The 12,252-nt window shown below is 37.9% G+C and overlaps 1 protein-coding gene across 1 annotated transcript; it reads right to left on the minus strand.

Annotated features, from left to right (window-relative positions):
* Nucleotides 1-1,550: 1,550 nt before the first annotated feature.
* On the minus strand, nt 1,551-10,735 carry vtg2 (vitellogenin 2). Its single transcript, XM_024279510.2, has 34 exons — nt 10,635-10,735; nt 10,452-10,472; nt 10,201-10,352; nt 9,854-10,105; nt 9,601-9,765; nt 9,370-9,518; nt 8,740-8,890; nt 8,491-8,648; nt 8,243-8,408; nt 8,039-8,164; nt 7,746-7,964; nt 7,445-7,662; nt 7,267-7,364; nt 7,062-7,186; nt 6,775-6,873; nt 6,576-6,695; nt 6,298-6,484; nt 6,132-6,225; nt 5,839-6,024; nt 5,594-5,744; nt 5,310-5,526; nt 4,636-5,225; nt 4,508-4,552; nt 4,356-4,424; nt 3,921-4,127; nt 3,694-3,836; nt 3,379-3,514; nt 3,156-3,285; nt 2,875-3,058; nt 2,677-2,771; nt 2,490-2,584; nt 2,235-2,400; nt 1,891-2,052; nt 1,551-1,782 (listed from the first exon to the last, which is right to left on the minus strand). The coding sequence occupies exons 1-34, from the start codon at nt 10,672-10,674 to the stop codon at nt 1,670-1,672; spliced, it is 5,229 nt and encodes a 1,742-aa protein (XP_024135278.1). The 5' UTR covers nt 10,675-10,735; the 3' UTR covers nt 1,551-1,669.
* Nucleotides 10,736-12,252: the final 1,517 nt, after the last annotated feature.

Raw genomic sequence — 12,252 nt, forward strand, 5'->3', positions numbered from 1 at the left:
ATACACTGTTAGACCAGTTGGCAGCTGGAAAAAGGAATCTCTTGGTGCCATCTATTGTCTAATCTGAGCTTCCCCACACTGAAGATGTGTTGCCCTTGGTTTAAGACTCCTCTACTACAGAGAGTGAAATGTACTTTGTGTGTTTAAACTGGAACATGCATATCCTCTTCTTTCATATCTAGTTCTCCCTTGACCAACACCAGCAAGGTTGCCCCCCATTGAATAACTATTTTGAGGGCTTGAATAAAGTATCTATCAGTCCCTCACAATGGTTATTTGAGTATATTCATTTTGAGGGTAAAATAATTTGGAATTAATTCATGAGAAAATTTCTTTACTCACACTAATTCAAAATAGGTAGTATGAACTTCTAAATATAAGTGTTTTTTTTTTAATTGATAACTTTCTGGCTTTCAAGATTCAAGAATCTTTTATTGATCCCATGGGGGAATTATGACGTTAATGTGGTTAAACAAGCATCTGCCTATGTATTTGCAGGGACTTCAAATCCAAATAACAACAATTCTTGGGCAAGGAACCTTCGATAGATTCTTCTAATAAAATAAGAAAATAATGTTGTTTTCAAACGTTGGTTTTTAATGACCTATTCTGATGAAAATTGTGTTTTTGGTGTATTTAACATGTTCTTGTAGCATTTTTCTGATGATGGAAAATGAAAAAGTATAAGGAAATTAACCTTACAATTGCATTTTTGAGTATTTTTTTATTCAAATTGTTGTGAATCAGGAGCAGACAAAAAATGCTGCCTAAACTCAGACGCACATTTCTAATTAACTACTGCCGCTCTGCAGAAACTGTTCTAGGAAACGACTTGTTCTTTGGCTAAAAAGGCCATAATCATAATTAAAAGACCACTTAGAATATTTGCAACATGTCTTCAAAGATGATTACAGTGAGACTTCAAGCTGAATTTATTTTCTTTTTTTTAATTGACCCAGTTTTGGACCTGCATCCATCCTAGTTTATTTGTATTTTTTCAAATGTCAAACCATAGTATCGAGCCTATTCCAAAAATTATTTTAATGCATAATTAATTCAACATTTGTTACAAGTGCATAGTTCTATTCTTTTTAAACTTAATGTTTTGTCATGATGAAAGTGTGCAGAAAAATTCAATAAATTGGTAAATAAATGGCGTTTACTTATTATATATATTTTACTACCTTTTTCAAAGATCCGTAATGCTTTGAAGTCCCAGTACCATTTACAATCACCCACACTCATACTTGATTTGGTGACAGAAGTATATTTTTTCTAATTGAATGTTATCAAGGAAAAAAAAAGCCCTACAGCTTTTTTTTATTTGAAAATGTGTTGTCCTTTAAGAATACTACACCAGAATATGATGTTGAAAAAGGTATTTTGAGAGTGCAACAGACAACAGCCGTTTTTCTAGGATCTTTAAGCTAACTGAAATACCTTTGATGCTTTGTACAAGCTCATGTTAAGCTGATATTTAACAATACATGACTACAAACCTTGTTAAATAATTAGTTTCAAATTAAAACTATTGGAGGACACAAAATAAATGACTTTTCAAATTGCTTTAATGACATGTAACACAATATATAATTTACATGCCTTTATATTTTATTTAAGTTTACAACCTTGGTTAAAAAACAGTATAACATGATGCGAAGTTATAAAATTATGCACATTGAGGTGTGCAGCGACAAGCAAGATGCGCCTCTGCGGTCTCCCTCAAGTCAATGCTCTTCTGGAAGATGCTGCTGAGGCCATCATTACGGTTCAGATTTGTATCTGGAACAAAAAAGATGGTACAAGTTAACATCATTGGAGGATTTAAAAAAAAAACACATTCTTTTTCTTCCTCTTTCCTTCCTTAAATATGCTTTGATGTTAACTTACCAATGGGTAGACAATGGTATCCAACATTGACGGTGGTGGTTTTCACAGGCATACAGCCGGGGAGACAGCGAAGCACAGGCTCAACAGAGTAGCATTTGGAATCCTCACCGAAGTGGTTGACCTGCTTTTCCAGCTTCACAGACTCAAGCTTCATGTAGCACTCTGAAAATGTGTTCAAGTAAATGTTGAACTCGACCATTTAGGACATTTAAGATTAATTCAGTTTGTCACATTCAAAATTTTGTTCTGTCATGTGATTTGCAATGAGGGTCATTTTATTTTGAAACGTTGATGAGAAAGAGAAGCATGCTAAAAAAAAATAGCGTCAAACAGCTGAGTATTACCAGAGGTGTGACGGCAGCTCTGTCCAGACAGAACCCAGGAATGAGCAAAGGTAGTTGCATTCTTGGACACTCGTTCATTGGGTGTGCGATACTCTTCCTTGACTTCACCGTCAGCCTTTCCACAAAGTCCACAAGTCTTTCCTCTCATCCAGTCAGCAATTTGAACCTGTAGGACAAGAAATCTTAAGTCTTCTGATCTTATTGCATGTTTTGATAAATGTGAAACTCTCAAGGCAATCTGATTTATTAAATCACCTTCACAGTAGTCTGGTTGAAGAAGACCTCCTGAAGGCCATGGTTAGGTGCATGCAGAGAAACACCCTCAGCCTTCTCTCTGATCTGTATATTGCCTAAAAATTATAAAAAACCAGCCATTAAAAACCGTGATGTTTCACCCTCAATGGAAGTTTAGCATTTCACTTTAACAGGATAAAGTAGAAACCTGTTGAATGCTGATACGGCATGTTGGCAGAGAGGATTTCCACTCCGTTGACCTTCACAACGGTAGCATTGTTCCTTGAATAAATATCAACGTCCCTGTTGAAAAACATTTGGGATATCATGAAGAAAAATCGCTCTTACATTCATTGTATTGGTTATGTCTCACAGTGGAAATAAAAATAGAAGTATTGCGTTTTACATGTTTTCAATCTTGACATTAATCTCGTTGTGTTGTGCATGTTGGTCTCTCTTCAGCAGAACCATAAATTTGAGTTCTGATGTGCAATCTTGAGCCAAGACCTGGTAGCAAGAATGAGGCATCTCATTTTTGTATTTTTTGTTGTTGAATGTGATCAATCTGTCATTGACCAAGACACACTGAGCTGGAAGCAAAAGAAGAAGAAAAAACACAAGTGAACTACTGATACAGCCGTATAAACTCTTTACGAAGAAATGTGGACTCTATTAAAATGTTTTCACCAGCATGAGCTTTGGTGAGCATGTAGGACAGTTTGTGAGTCCAGCTGTCAGGATAGGCCTCCAACTCAGCAGCAGTTTCTCCAAGTGGCAGGGAAATTGGGAGACCCAAGCCAAGTTTGTATAGAGTACTCTGAAATGTTGCATAATAAACATAAAAAAGGCATTATTTTATTGTTAATCAAAATGAGTCATATTTTTCCAAACATGTTGCAATGTTTTTTACCTGAGGTGTCTTCAGTGTAACATTTAGGCTTGTCTCATTGACAGCAGCTGTCAGTTGGATCTGTTTTTGGATGTTTTTAACTTTAGCCTGACTAACGCCATTTCTGACAGCAATTCGGGAAAGATACTCAGAAGCCCTAAAACACAAACAAGTCAAAGAAATAGGTTAGTTTAAAACAACACAATCTAGATGCAGGGAAATTAAACCTTTAAAAACAAAACATTTTTTTAATGTCTTTTAATTTGGCCAAAGAATTTCATATCCAAAAACTAAAACTTCTGTATCAAAGAAAAACAATTGTTTCAATGCTTTTACCACTTGGCATATCTCTTCAAGCCCTCAGGGAGTCTTTCCCAGGTCATTTTCAAACGAGCTGCAGGTTCCTTTCCTACCAGACCAGTTTCAGCTATGATTGAAGCATTGTACTGCTTGCATTCAATGCCCCATGTGACTCTGGTCTGTAAAAAAAATAAAATCACTTAAATCATCAAGTCTGGTATTGTTTATTTAACTTCCTTTTTAGATGTATTGAAGTATTTTACCATGAACTTGTGTTCGCTCAGCATGACACCATCGGCGCAGATTCTCCACTTGTCACTTTCAGTCAGGTTGGCAAAAATGATTTGCACTCTGGAGTTTTCCTTGTCGTAGTATACGGTAGTCTGGTATCCCTGGTGCTGGTGGTCAGCGCGTTTAGCATGGATCAGAATGGTCACTAAAGAGTCGACTGTGTTGGAGAGGTACCTGACCTACATGTGGAAAAGAATATAATTAGTTTAACATCTTTTTTATGTCAGTATCTTCATTAGACTTAAAATAAAGGGAAAAAGGCAATGTATTCTTATATTGCAGGAATCTGAAGTAGCTTTGTTGTGCTGTTTTGAAATGCTCCTGGACTATTGGCTCTGAAAATTTTTGATTTCTTTGTGTTTTATATCTGTAAGTCTGACTTAAAAAATCTTGATTTGATATCCCACCTTTTTGTAGATCGATTCAAAGCTGTAGGCACTGCTTTTGCTCTTGACACGTTCTGCTGAGATGGAATGCTGTTAAAGAAAGAAGCCATGAGTTAAAGACTTTTTTTTTCACTGAGGAAACACAATGAAAATCTTATCTATATAGTATATACCTGATGGATGTGGTTCTTTGTGAAGTTCATTTCATATAGCTCTTGCTGAAATTTAAAACCAAAATATTTAAATCATTTAGACGTCTTAAGATGTATCTACTTTTTCTGTGTATTTAATTGAGTCTCACCTTAGACATAGAGCTGGAACTGGAGGAGCTGGAAATGGAAGAGCTGCTGCCTGACCGAACAGAAAGTGAAGGGCGGCTTGATCGGCTGCTGGAGGAACTGCTTGAGCGCCACTTTGATGTCCTGTTGAGGACTTGAGCAAGATCAATTGTCTTGCTTATGCGGCGATCAATTGTCTTGCTCTTGCGGCGAGAGGAGGAACTGGAGGAGGAGGAGGAACTTGAGGAAGAATTAGAGGAGGTCCTGGAAGAAGACTTGGAGGAGGTCCTGGAAGAAGACTTGGAGGAGGTCCTGGAGGAAGTCTTGGAAGAGCTCCTGGAAGATGTCTTGGAGGAGGTTCTTGAGGAACTCACAGATGATGCGGAAGAGGACGGGCTTGAACGGGAGCTTCTGGAGCTAGAGCTGCTTGAGCTGGATGAAGTTGTGCTGTTCTTCAGACTAGGAGTCAGGATCTTCTTGAGTTTTAAAAGCACATTCTTATCCTCAAGAATTTCATATTCTTCACTCATGTTAATAACTTTAATGATCTTGTCTGTTGCTCCATCTCCAACCTGAACCTCGATTTCAATCTTTTCAACGGCTGGCCCAGCAGCTAAAACACAAACAAAAACATCACTTTGCAAATCTGCCTACAACTGTCTTTGGCTAGTGCCATCAGATGATAAATGTAACTTACCTGGGGAAACCTTGAGAGTAAAGGAATGGTTTCCAATTGCAGTGTAGATTGGGTTGTTTCTAACATAGGATGCATTGCGAGTCGCCATTTCAGCACAGGCCTTGATTCCAAAAGTGTAGCTTGAAGCACAACGCTTCCACATAGAAGCTTTGGGAATTTTCAGTTTGCTGGCAAATTGATTAAGGGTTTTGCTGAACAGGATTTCTGATGAAGCTGACTGTAAAAGAAAAAACTGTTAACACACACACACACAAAGGAAAAAGCTGTAATAGAATTAAACTCACCGAACTGTCCTCCAAAGAAGAGGCCATCCTGGATCTCAGTGCAGTTGAGTTTTGTTTTGACAACTTTGTTGAATTTACAGCTGGAATTATTGAAGTTATTTTGGTTGCTTCAAGGTCTTCAACATTTCTTGCAACGGCAAATGTGTCAACACTTTTAGGGAAAAAAAGGATCAACAAAATAAAAACTGGGCCATTATTGAAAATGTTTAAGCATACACTGTTTTGTGTTATAAATGTGTACATACCGTGCAGATGCAATGGTATCTACACCCTCAACAGGCAGGATCTGGAAGTTGAAGTTACCCTTATTCATGTCCAGTCTTGCTGCAAACTTTGCTGGAGCAACTGAGTGAATTTTGGCTCTAGACATTAAAGAGGCCTGCAGGAAAGCTGTGTTCACGCCCATGACTGCATATGTGTGCATGGAAATGCTGTAAGGAGAAGAAGAAAACAACTTAAAGTTTACTTTTGATCTCCTTTTTTTGATAGCTATTTGGTAACAGCATTAAAGCTTTTTAAATATGTATAAATTGGTTACCTTGGAGCAACTGCAGCCCTTAAAGAAATATCAGACTTCAAAAGATGACCAACGTTGATGTTTTCAGGTAGAGGTGGAGACACACTGGCTTGCACTGTAAAAGAAAATGATTAAATGTCCTTGTTTATATGTTATTTCCAAATCGCAGCGCACCAGTAACACCTACCTTCAAGAGATGCAGCACCAACACCAGCACTATACAAGCTGAGTTCCATGGGGAAACCAACAGAAGTGGGGAAGATGCGACGAACCTCAGCAGCCAGCATTGGTTTAGAGTACTGCTTTGTATAACCAGCTAACAGAGCATCCAAAGCCTTTTTGCCATAAGCACGAATGTCCACTGCATTTGCAAGCTAAGCAAGACATGGAGGGAGACAAGGCAAAATAGGTGGTTACATTTAAAAAATATATAAGTTTAAAGTCACATAATGACAGTTACCATACCTGAACAATGTGTTCCACCATTGGTTTGTCAATGCTGGCAAACGCCATCTCCTGTCCTAGTACTTTCACATATGCAGAGGCCAGAGGCTGGCTTGATGGATAAGCCTTCCAGTCTGACAGCTATGATGTGAAGAGAATAACAAATTAAAACCAGATGATCCAATTTAAGTAATCATTCCAGAGTAAAACTCAAACTTACAGCCTTGATTGCTTCTTTCATTTTAGTTAGTCTGTCTGTTGCTGGACTGTCATTGACTTTCAAAAGAGCCTCCTGGATTCCCTCAGTTCTCACTCCAAACTGAAATAGACAAAAAGGCGAAAATTAATGTTTTTTTCTTGGTTTCTGAAATTTTTTAAGAAGTGACTTGTAATATTGTTGGAGTTAGCAAAAAAGTAGGACCGAATGCACATGTTTCTATTTTACATAAAATAACTGTTCAGCATAGCAGTTAAAACATTTTTAGCATGTAGAACTGAATATCATACCTCAAGAACATCAACATAAGCTCCAGCCAGATAAGTACGAGCTTTGGCCATCACTGTTCTTGGCAGCACAGTTGCAGCATCATTGATGTAGAAAGCACTGCCAGCAGCACCCACCATCCAAGGATCTGGAATGCAAAAAAAAATGTATTGCTCAGAATACAAACCCAAGTCTGCTTTAAAAAATGTTACCTGTTTATCATCTTACTATAATAGGCATCATAATGGAAAGCTCTGCTGTAGCGATAGCTCAATCTCTCAAATTTGGGGCTCAGGAGCCTCACTGCAACATTACAGGCAGCAGCACTGGAAAGAAAAACAATTATATAAACCCCTGTTGCAAATGCTTTGAAAAATAGAAATAGAAAGATTAAATAGGCTCTTACACAGAGGAGTAGTCAGGAGAAGTGGTCTTGGTTAGGGCCTTCATGTAAGAGTAAATAAAACTGGCAATCTGCATGTTTGATTCTTTCAAAAGGCTCTGTGAAAGAGTGGTCACCAGGCCAATGGGCAGCTTAGTCTCAAAGAGCACAATGGCGGAAACCATACGAAGCTCTGAGTGAATCTCCTTGTCCATGAACAGCTGAACTGCCATGTCCTGGATCTGTTTTCAGAAAAGTGAAGGCTTAAAGTATGCCATCTTAATCAAGTGTGAAATGCAGTTATTGATGGGGGCAGGTATCTTACCATCTTGGGCTCCCTCTTAGCAATTCTCCTGAGGGCCAGAACGGCTTCAACGTGAACTCTGTGGGGAAGATTGTTGGCACTGCTGCCAAAGCCAGGCAGAAGCTTCATAATTGGCTTCAGGCTACCAGGATGTCCTGCATTACCCAGGACTTTGACAGCACTGATAACCTCATCATAGTCACGTCTGTCAAGAGCACGGATGATAAGTTCATGGATGGGCTGTGGAAGAAAGAAAACAATAATCAGTGAAATGAATAGGATTCAGTGAGATAAAGCAAATGGGCGATACATACCTTCACAAGCTCAACAGGGCAAGAGGGGAATTCGGCACAGTATTTATAAACCATGCTGCCGAAGCCAAGCATGGAAATCTCACGCAAAACTGGATGTTCTCTAACCTCGGGGGTCATTGCCAGGCCCTAAGGAGTTTCGGAAATAAATTATTGAAATTAAATATCTCTATTGCCAGTGTGTCAAACTTTCACCCAAGCACTTACTTCTACAAGCTTGAGACTCTCCAGGTCAGCAACCACCAAATGCAAAGATGATAAAAGAGCTTCAGTAGCTTCAAATGAAGTCAGATCACCAGAAATGATTTTCTCCTTGATAAACTTGAGAGCAACATGATTGCCGATGGCAGGGATAGAGCTCAACAGCCAGGTCCTGAGGAAGAAAAAGTCTCTCAGAGAAATATTCCTTTGTACATTTGCTTTTCTGAGTCACCTCTGAATGAAAGCAGTCTTACCTGTAATCACTTCTAGCTTTGTACTGATCCCACAGGGCTTCAATACTTTCATATTTGGTCACACGGAGCAACTGGATGAGCTCAATAAACTTCAGCGGGGAATCTTCATGGGCCTTTCCCATATTGAGGGATACCAACTTATTCAAAGTCTCGACAATCTGTGAATTTATCACAAACAGTTTGGATTAATTATGTCACTTTAATATGAATAAAAAACAGAGAATAAAAATGTATGCTATTTTCAAATACCTGAGCCTCGGCATTGCTAATCCTCAGGAGCTCAATGGGTGTTTGGAGGAGTTCACTGCCAAACTCGTATTTCAGTGATCCACGAGGCAAATAGTCAGCACTGATGGGTTCGACCGGAACCTTTTTGATACTCAGGAAAGTGAGGGTTTGCCTGTGAATAGGACAAATTGTCAAAAGAATCACCAGTTTAGTGGAAAAATACAGAAGACTCCTCTTTGGATCATGCAAGGCAATGGTTTCTAAATATACTGCCATATATATATATATATTAAATACTGCCAAATATTGGTTTAATATTAACCTTTCTGCTCTACTCTTTCAAGTTTAAATGTCTTTCATATAAGACTTTTTCTGCTTCACTAACTGTTGCCCACTTGTTGTTTTGTTGCCATCGTATAGATGTAGCTTCAATAATTTATTCACCAGGAAACACTGAGCCCATTAAGGGAAGTTTTTGCTTTTACATTTGCTTACTTGTTGCGATGTATCGTCAATCTAAAGCTTTCAGCAAACACCCACTGATTTTTCAAACTAGATACTCTAATGAAGGCAGTATTCCGTATACCACTGAGAATGTGCTCTAGGGTTACATGAACGTCTGGTTGTGAATCACTAATGAAATGCACGTACTTGGCTTCCATCTGGGCAGCGCCGTTCAAGATGTTGATTGGTGAGTACTGGATGAGCTCTGTAGCTGTTGCCTCTAAGATTAGGGAGCCAGTGGTTGAGGGCTTCATGACATAGTTGATGGCTGCTGCTCCTTTCATTGTCTTCCCTCTCTGTATTAACAAAAACATTGTATCATCAGGCCAACAGTTGAAATTGTGTTTTTTGATCTTACAAAATGAGAGCCACACTTACAGCCTCGCACTCGGTACATCTTTCAGTGTAACCTGCCAAGCCAAAGTCTTTGTAGATTCTCTCCTGACAGTGGCTCAAGTCTTTGGTCTTGGACAAGTGGATCCTGTCAGCCTTTGAATCCTCGCTGATAACGTAGTGAGTCTTGCACACACCCTGAGTTCCAGGCTAGTTTGTTCAGATCAAAAATATGGTTTCTTAGTGGATGAAGCAACAATCGGTGAAAGCACTTTTTAAAAAATGTGTCCATTTGTACCTCTTGCAGCTCATACACGTTCTGAGTTTTCTTTATGTTCAGCTGAAGGATGTTGAGGAGTCCTCTGTAGATGTTTAGAACACTTGTAGAGATGCCATGGGGTGCAAATACTTTACCCACTACTCCGTTGTTATATTCAAACTTAATGGGGGTCAACAGCTGAGCAGCCAGGGCTGTGGTGAGCTTGCTGGCCGGACGGAAAGTCTCAGTGGGCCAGATTCCACTGTACTCGTACAGTGCAGGCTCTACCAACTACAGAAAATATGTTCGTTAAAAGAAGTTAAGTAACTGCAAAATTCTGGTTTGTCTTTCATGAAATTCTGTTCACATTTCGAAAAGCTCCTTACTTTCATGATGAAGGTGTCAGGTGCTATTGGACTGATCCAAACTCTGCTCTCAATTTTCACTCCAGCTCTTGCCAGACCCTCCTCGGGTAGGCCACCCAGAAGATGTGCTTCATATTTGTACTCATAGGTTTTCCCAGGGCTAAATTCAGGGGCTTCAGAAAATAAATAAGATTTTAATAACAGTTTTGTGATGAATCTTAAACATTTGTTCATGTATTTTTAAATTGTATAATATCTTGAAGGAAACTTACTGAAGCTCAGTTGGTTGGCGGCTGCAAAATTGAAATAAATATTAATCAAAAAATATTTGAAAATAATAATAGCAAAAATTTTAAATAAGACATTTTAATCCCTTATTGCCTAAAGTTTAAATCCAATTTATCTCAACTGAAATTAAAAGCTGATAGGTTTTAGGTTCTTTAAAGCGTACTTACCCACAAGGGCCAGAGAGAGAGCAAGAATCAGCCCCCTCATGACTGCGAGCTGTGAGCGAATGCAGCATCCGTCTCCCTTTTAACATCCCTCTCCTTGCTGGCGCCATCCATCAAAAATATATCATTAACCAGATGTTGACCAGCATTGTTACTGGTGTTATCGTGCCCTCTTCAACCAGATCAGACTGTGCTGTGTAGATACCAAAATAAAAATAAATGTTGTCTCAACCTGACTTACAGTAGATTGATGGATGGTTTCCAGATTTTTTTTAAGATCATGATCTGCATATATAAGCAGAAGCACATACTTCTTTAAGTATTCATTTTGGATCATAAATATATAAAGGACTCATATCTTTAAAAAAAACAACATAAGAGCTCTTAAAGAACAATAAAACCAGATTAGCTCTTATTTTAAACTTGCTTAGCATTCTTAAGTTAGTAATAGTTTATTTCAATCTATGCAAGCAGAAATAAAACAAAAGCAAGACAACAGAAATGTGTATCACACAAAGATAAAAATATATTAATTTGAATGATTCAGCAGTTTTTTTTTTGTAACCATTTTTCTGGGCAGAAACTGTCTTAACTGTCAATTAGCTTTATAAGTCACCGTATTTCCTACTTATTTCACAAAAATGCCCTTGTGCTTTGGAGTCTGTGCAGTGAAATAACCTGATTCTTTGCTTAAATAGGTCAAATGTTTTAGAAGAGGAGAATATGCAGTTAAAATAATTTTTAGACACTACATTTTTTATTCCAAGCAAAAAGTACAAGAGCCTGTGAACTGTATCCTTAACACTAAAAATAAAAAAATAAATTCAAATATAAAAGTTTTCATCTTTTCATGCATTTTTTTCTACATGTTACAACCTAGCATTCAGTTAAACCATCAACTTTTTGGGTATATAGTGTTAAGAATGCAACTTGATCACCCCTGATTAGCTAGAAACTCTTTAGGTAGTAGAAGAAACGTCATAACTGGCTGTCCTGGGAGGTGACAAAATCATAAAATATTAAACAAATTTGTTATTGTCTTTTTCTCTCTTTGTAAGAACCCTTTTAATAGGTTTTTCCCTCTGATACAAAAATTCTCCTGAAATTTGAACTCAAACCTTTGCCTTGTACCTGTTTTCTGGGAGGTGAAATGAGTTCTATGGCAAATGTGTGCTTGTATATCGTTTCTTTTTATGTGGCCCTCAGAGGTCAGGAGTAAATAGGTCAAAATGACCAGTAAATAACATGAAGACCATGCTCATTCAGAGACCTGCTATCTAGTTCGACATGCCCTTTCATTGATACATGTCAATATTTGAACATGGTTTAGTTTAACTTAGCTGGGACTTTAATTCTTTGCAAATTCAAACCTGCAATGTTAATTAAAGGTTGTATAGAAAATCTGCTAAAAAGTGTTATATTTTATTCTCTTCTGACCAAACGTGATACTAGACAATAAAGTGGGTTTTCAGATCAGTTTTTCAATGCGGTAAATTCAATTTAAATAGACAAAAAAACATTGCAAACAATGTATAAATTATTTTTCCTTCTACAATTCATATGAATCCGTTGTTTTAACACTTTAAATATGCCTCATGAAATAGTCTTTCAACAAGGTACT

Source organism: Oryzias melastigma, linkage group LG4 (genome assembly GCF_002922805.2).
Source record: "Oryzias melastigma strain HK-1 linkage group LG4, ASM292280v2, whole genome shotgun sequence".
NCBI lineage: Eukaryota > Metazoa > Chordata > Actinopteri > Beloniformes > Adrianichthyidae > Oryzias > Oryzias melastigma.

Bases quoted from the DNA above. Each gene is read 5' to 3' on its own strand.
- vtg2 (XM_024279510.2), bottom strand. From the start codon at position 10,674: ATGAGGGGGCTGATTCTTGCTCTCTCTCTGGCCCTTGTGG. The intron at 5,745-5,838 runs GTATGTACACAT...TTTCCCTAAAAG, and splicing joins GATACCATTGCATCTGCACG to TGTTGACACATTTGCCGTTG. The intron at 1,783-1,890 runs GTAAGTTAACAT...TTTTTGTTCCAG, and splicing joins ATACCATTGTCTACCCATTG to ATACAAATCTGAACCGTAAT.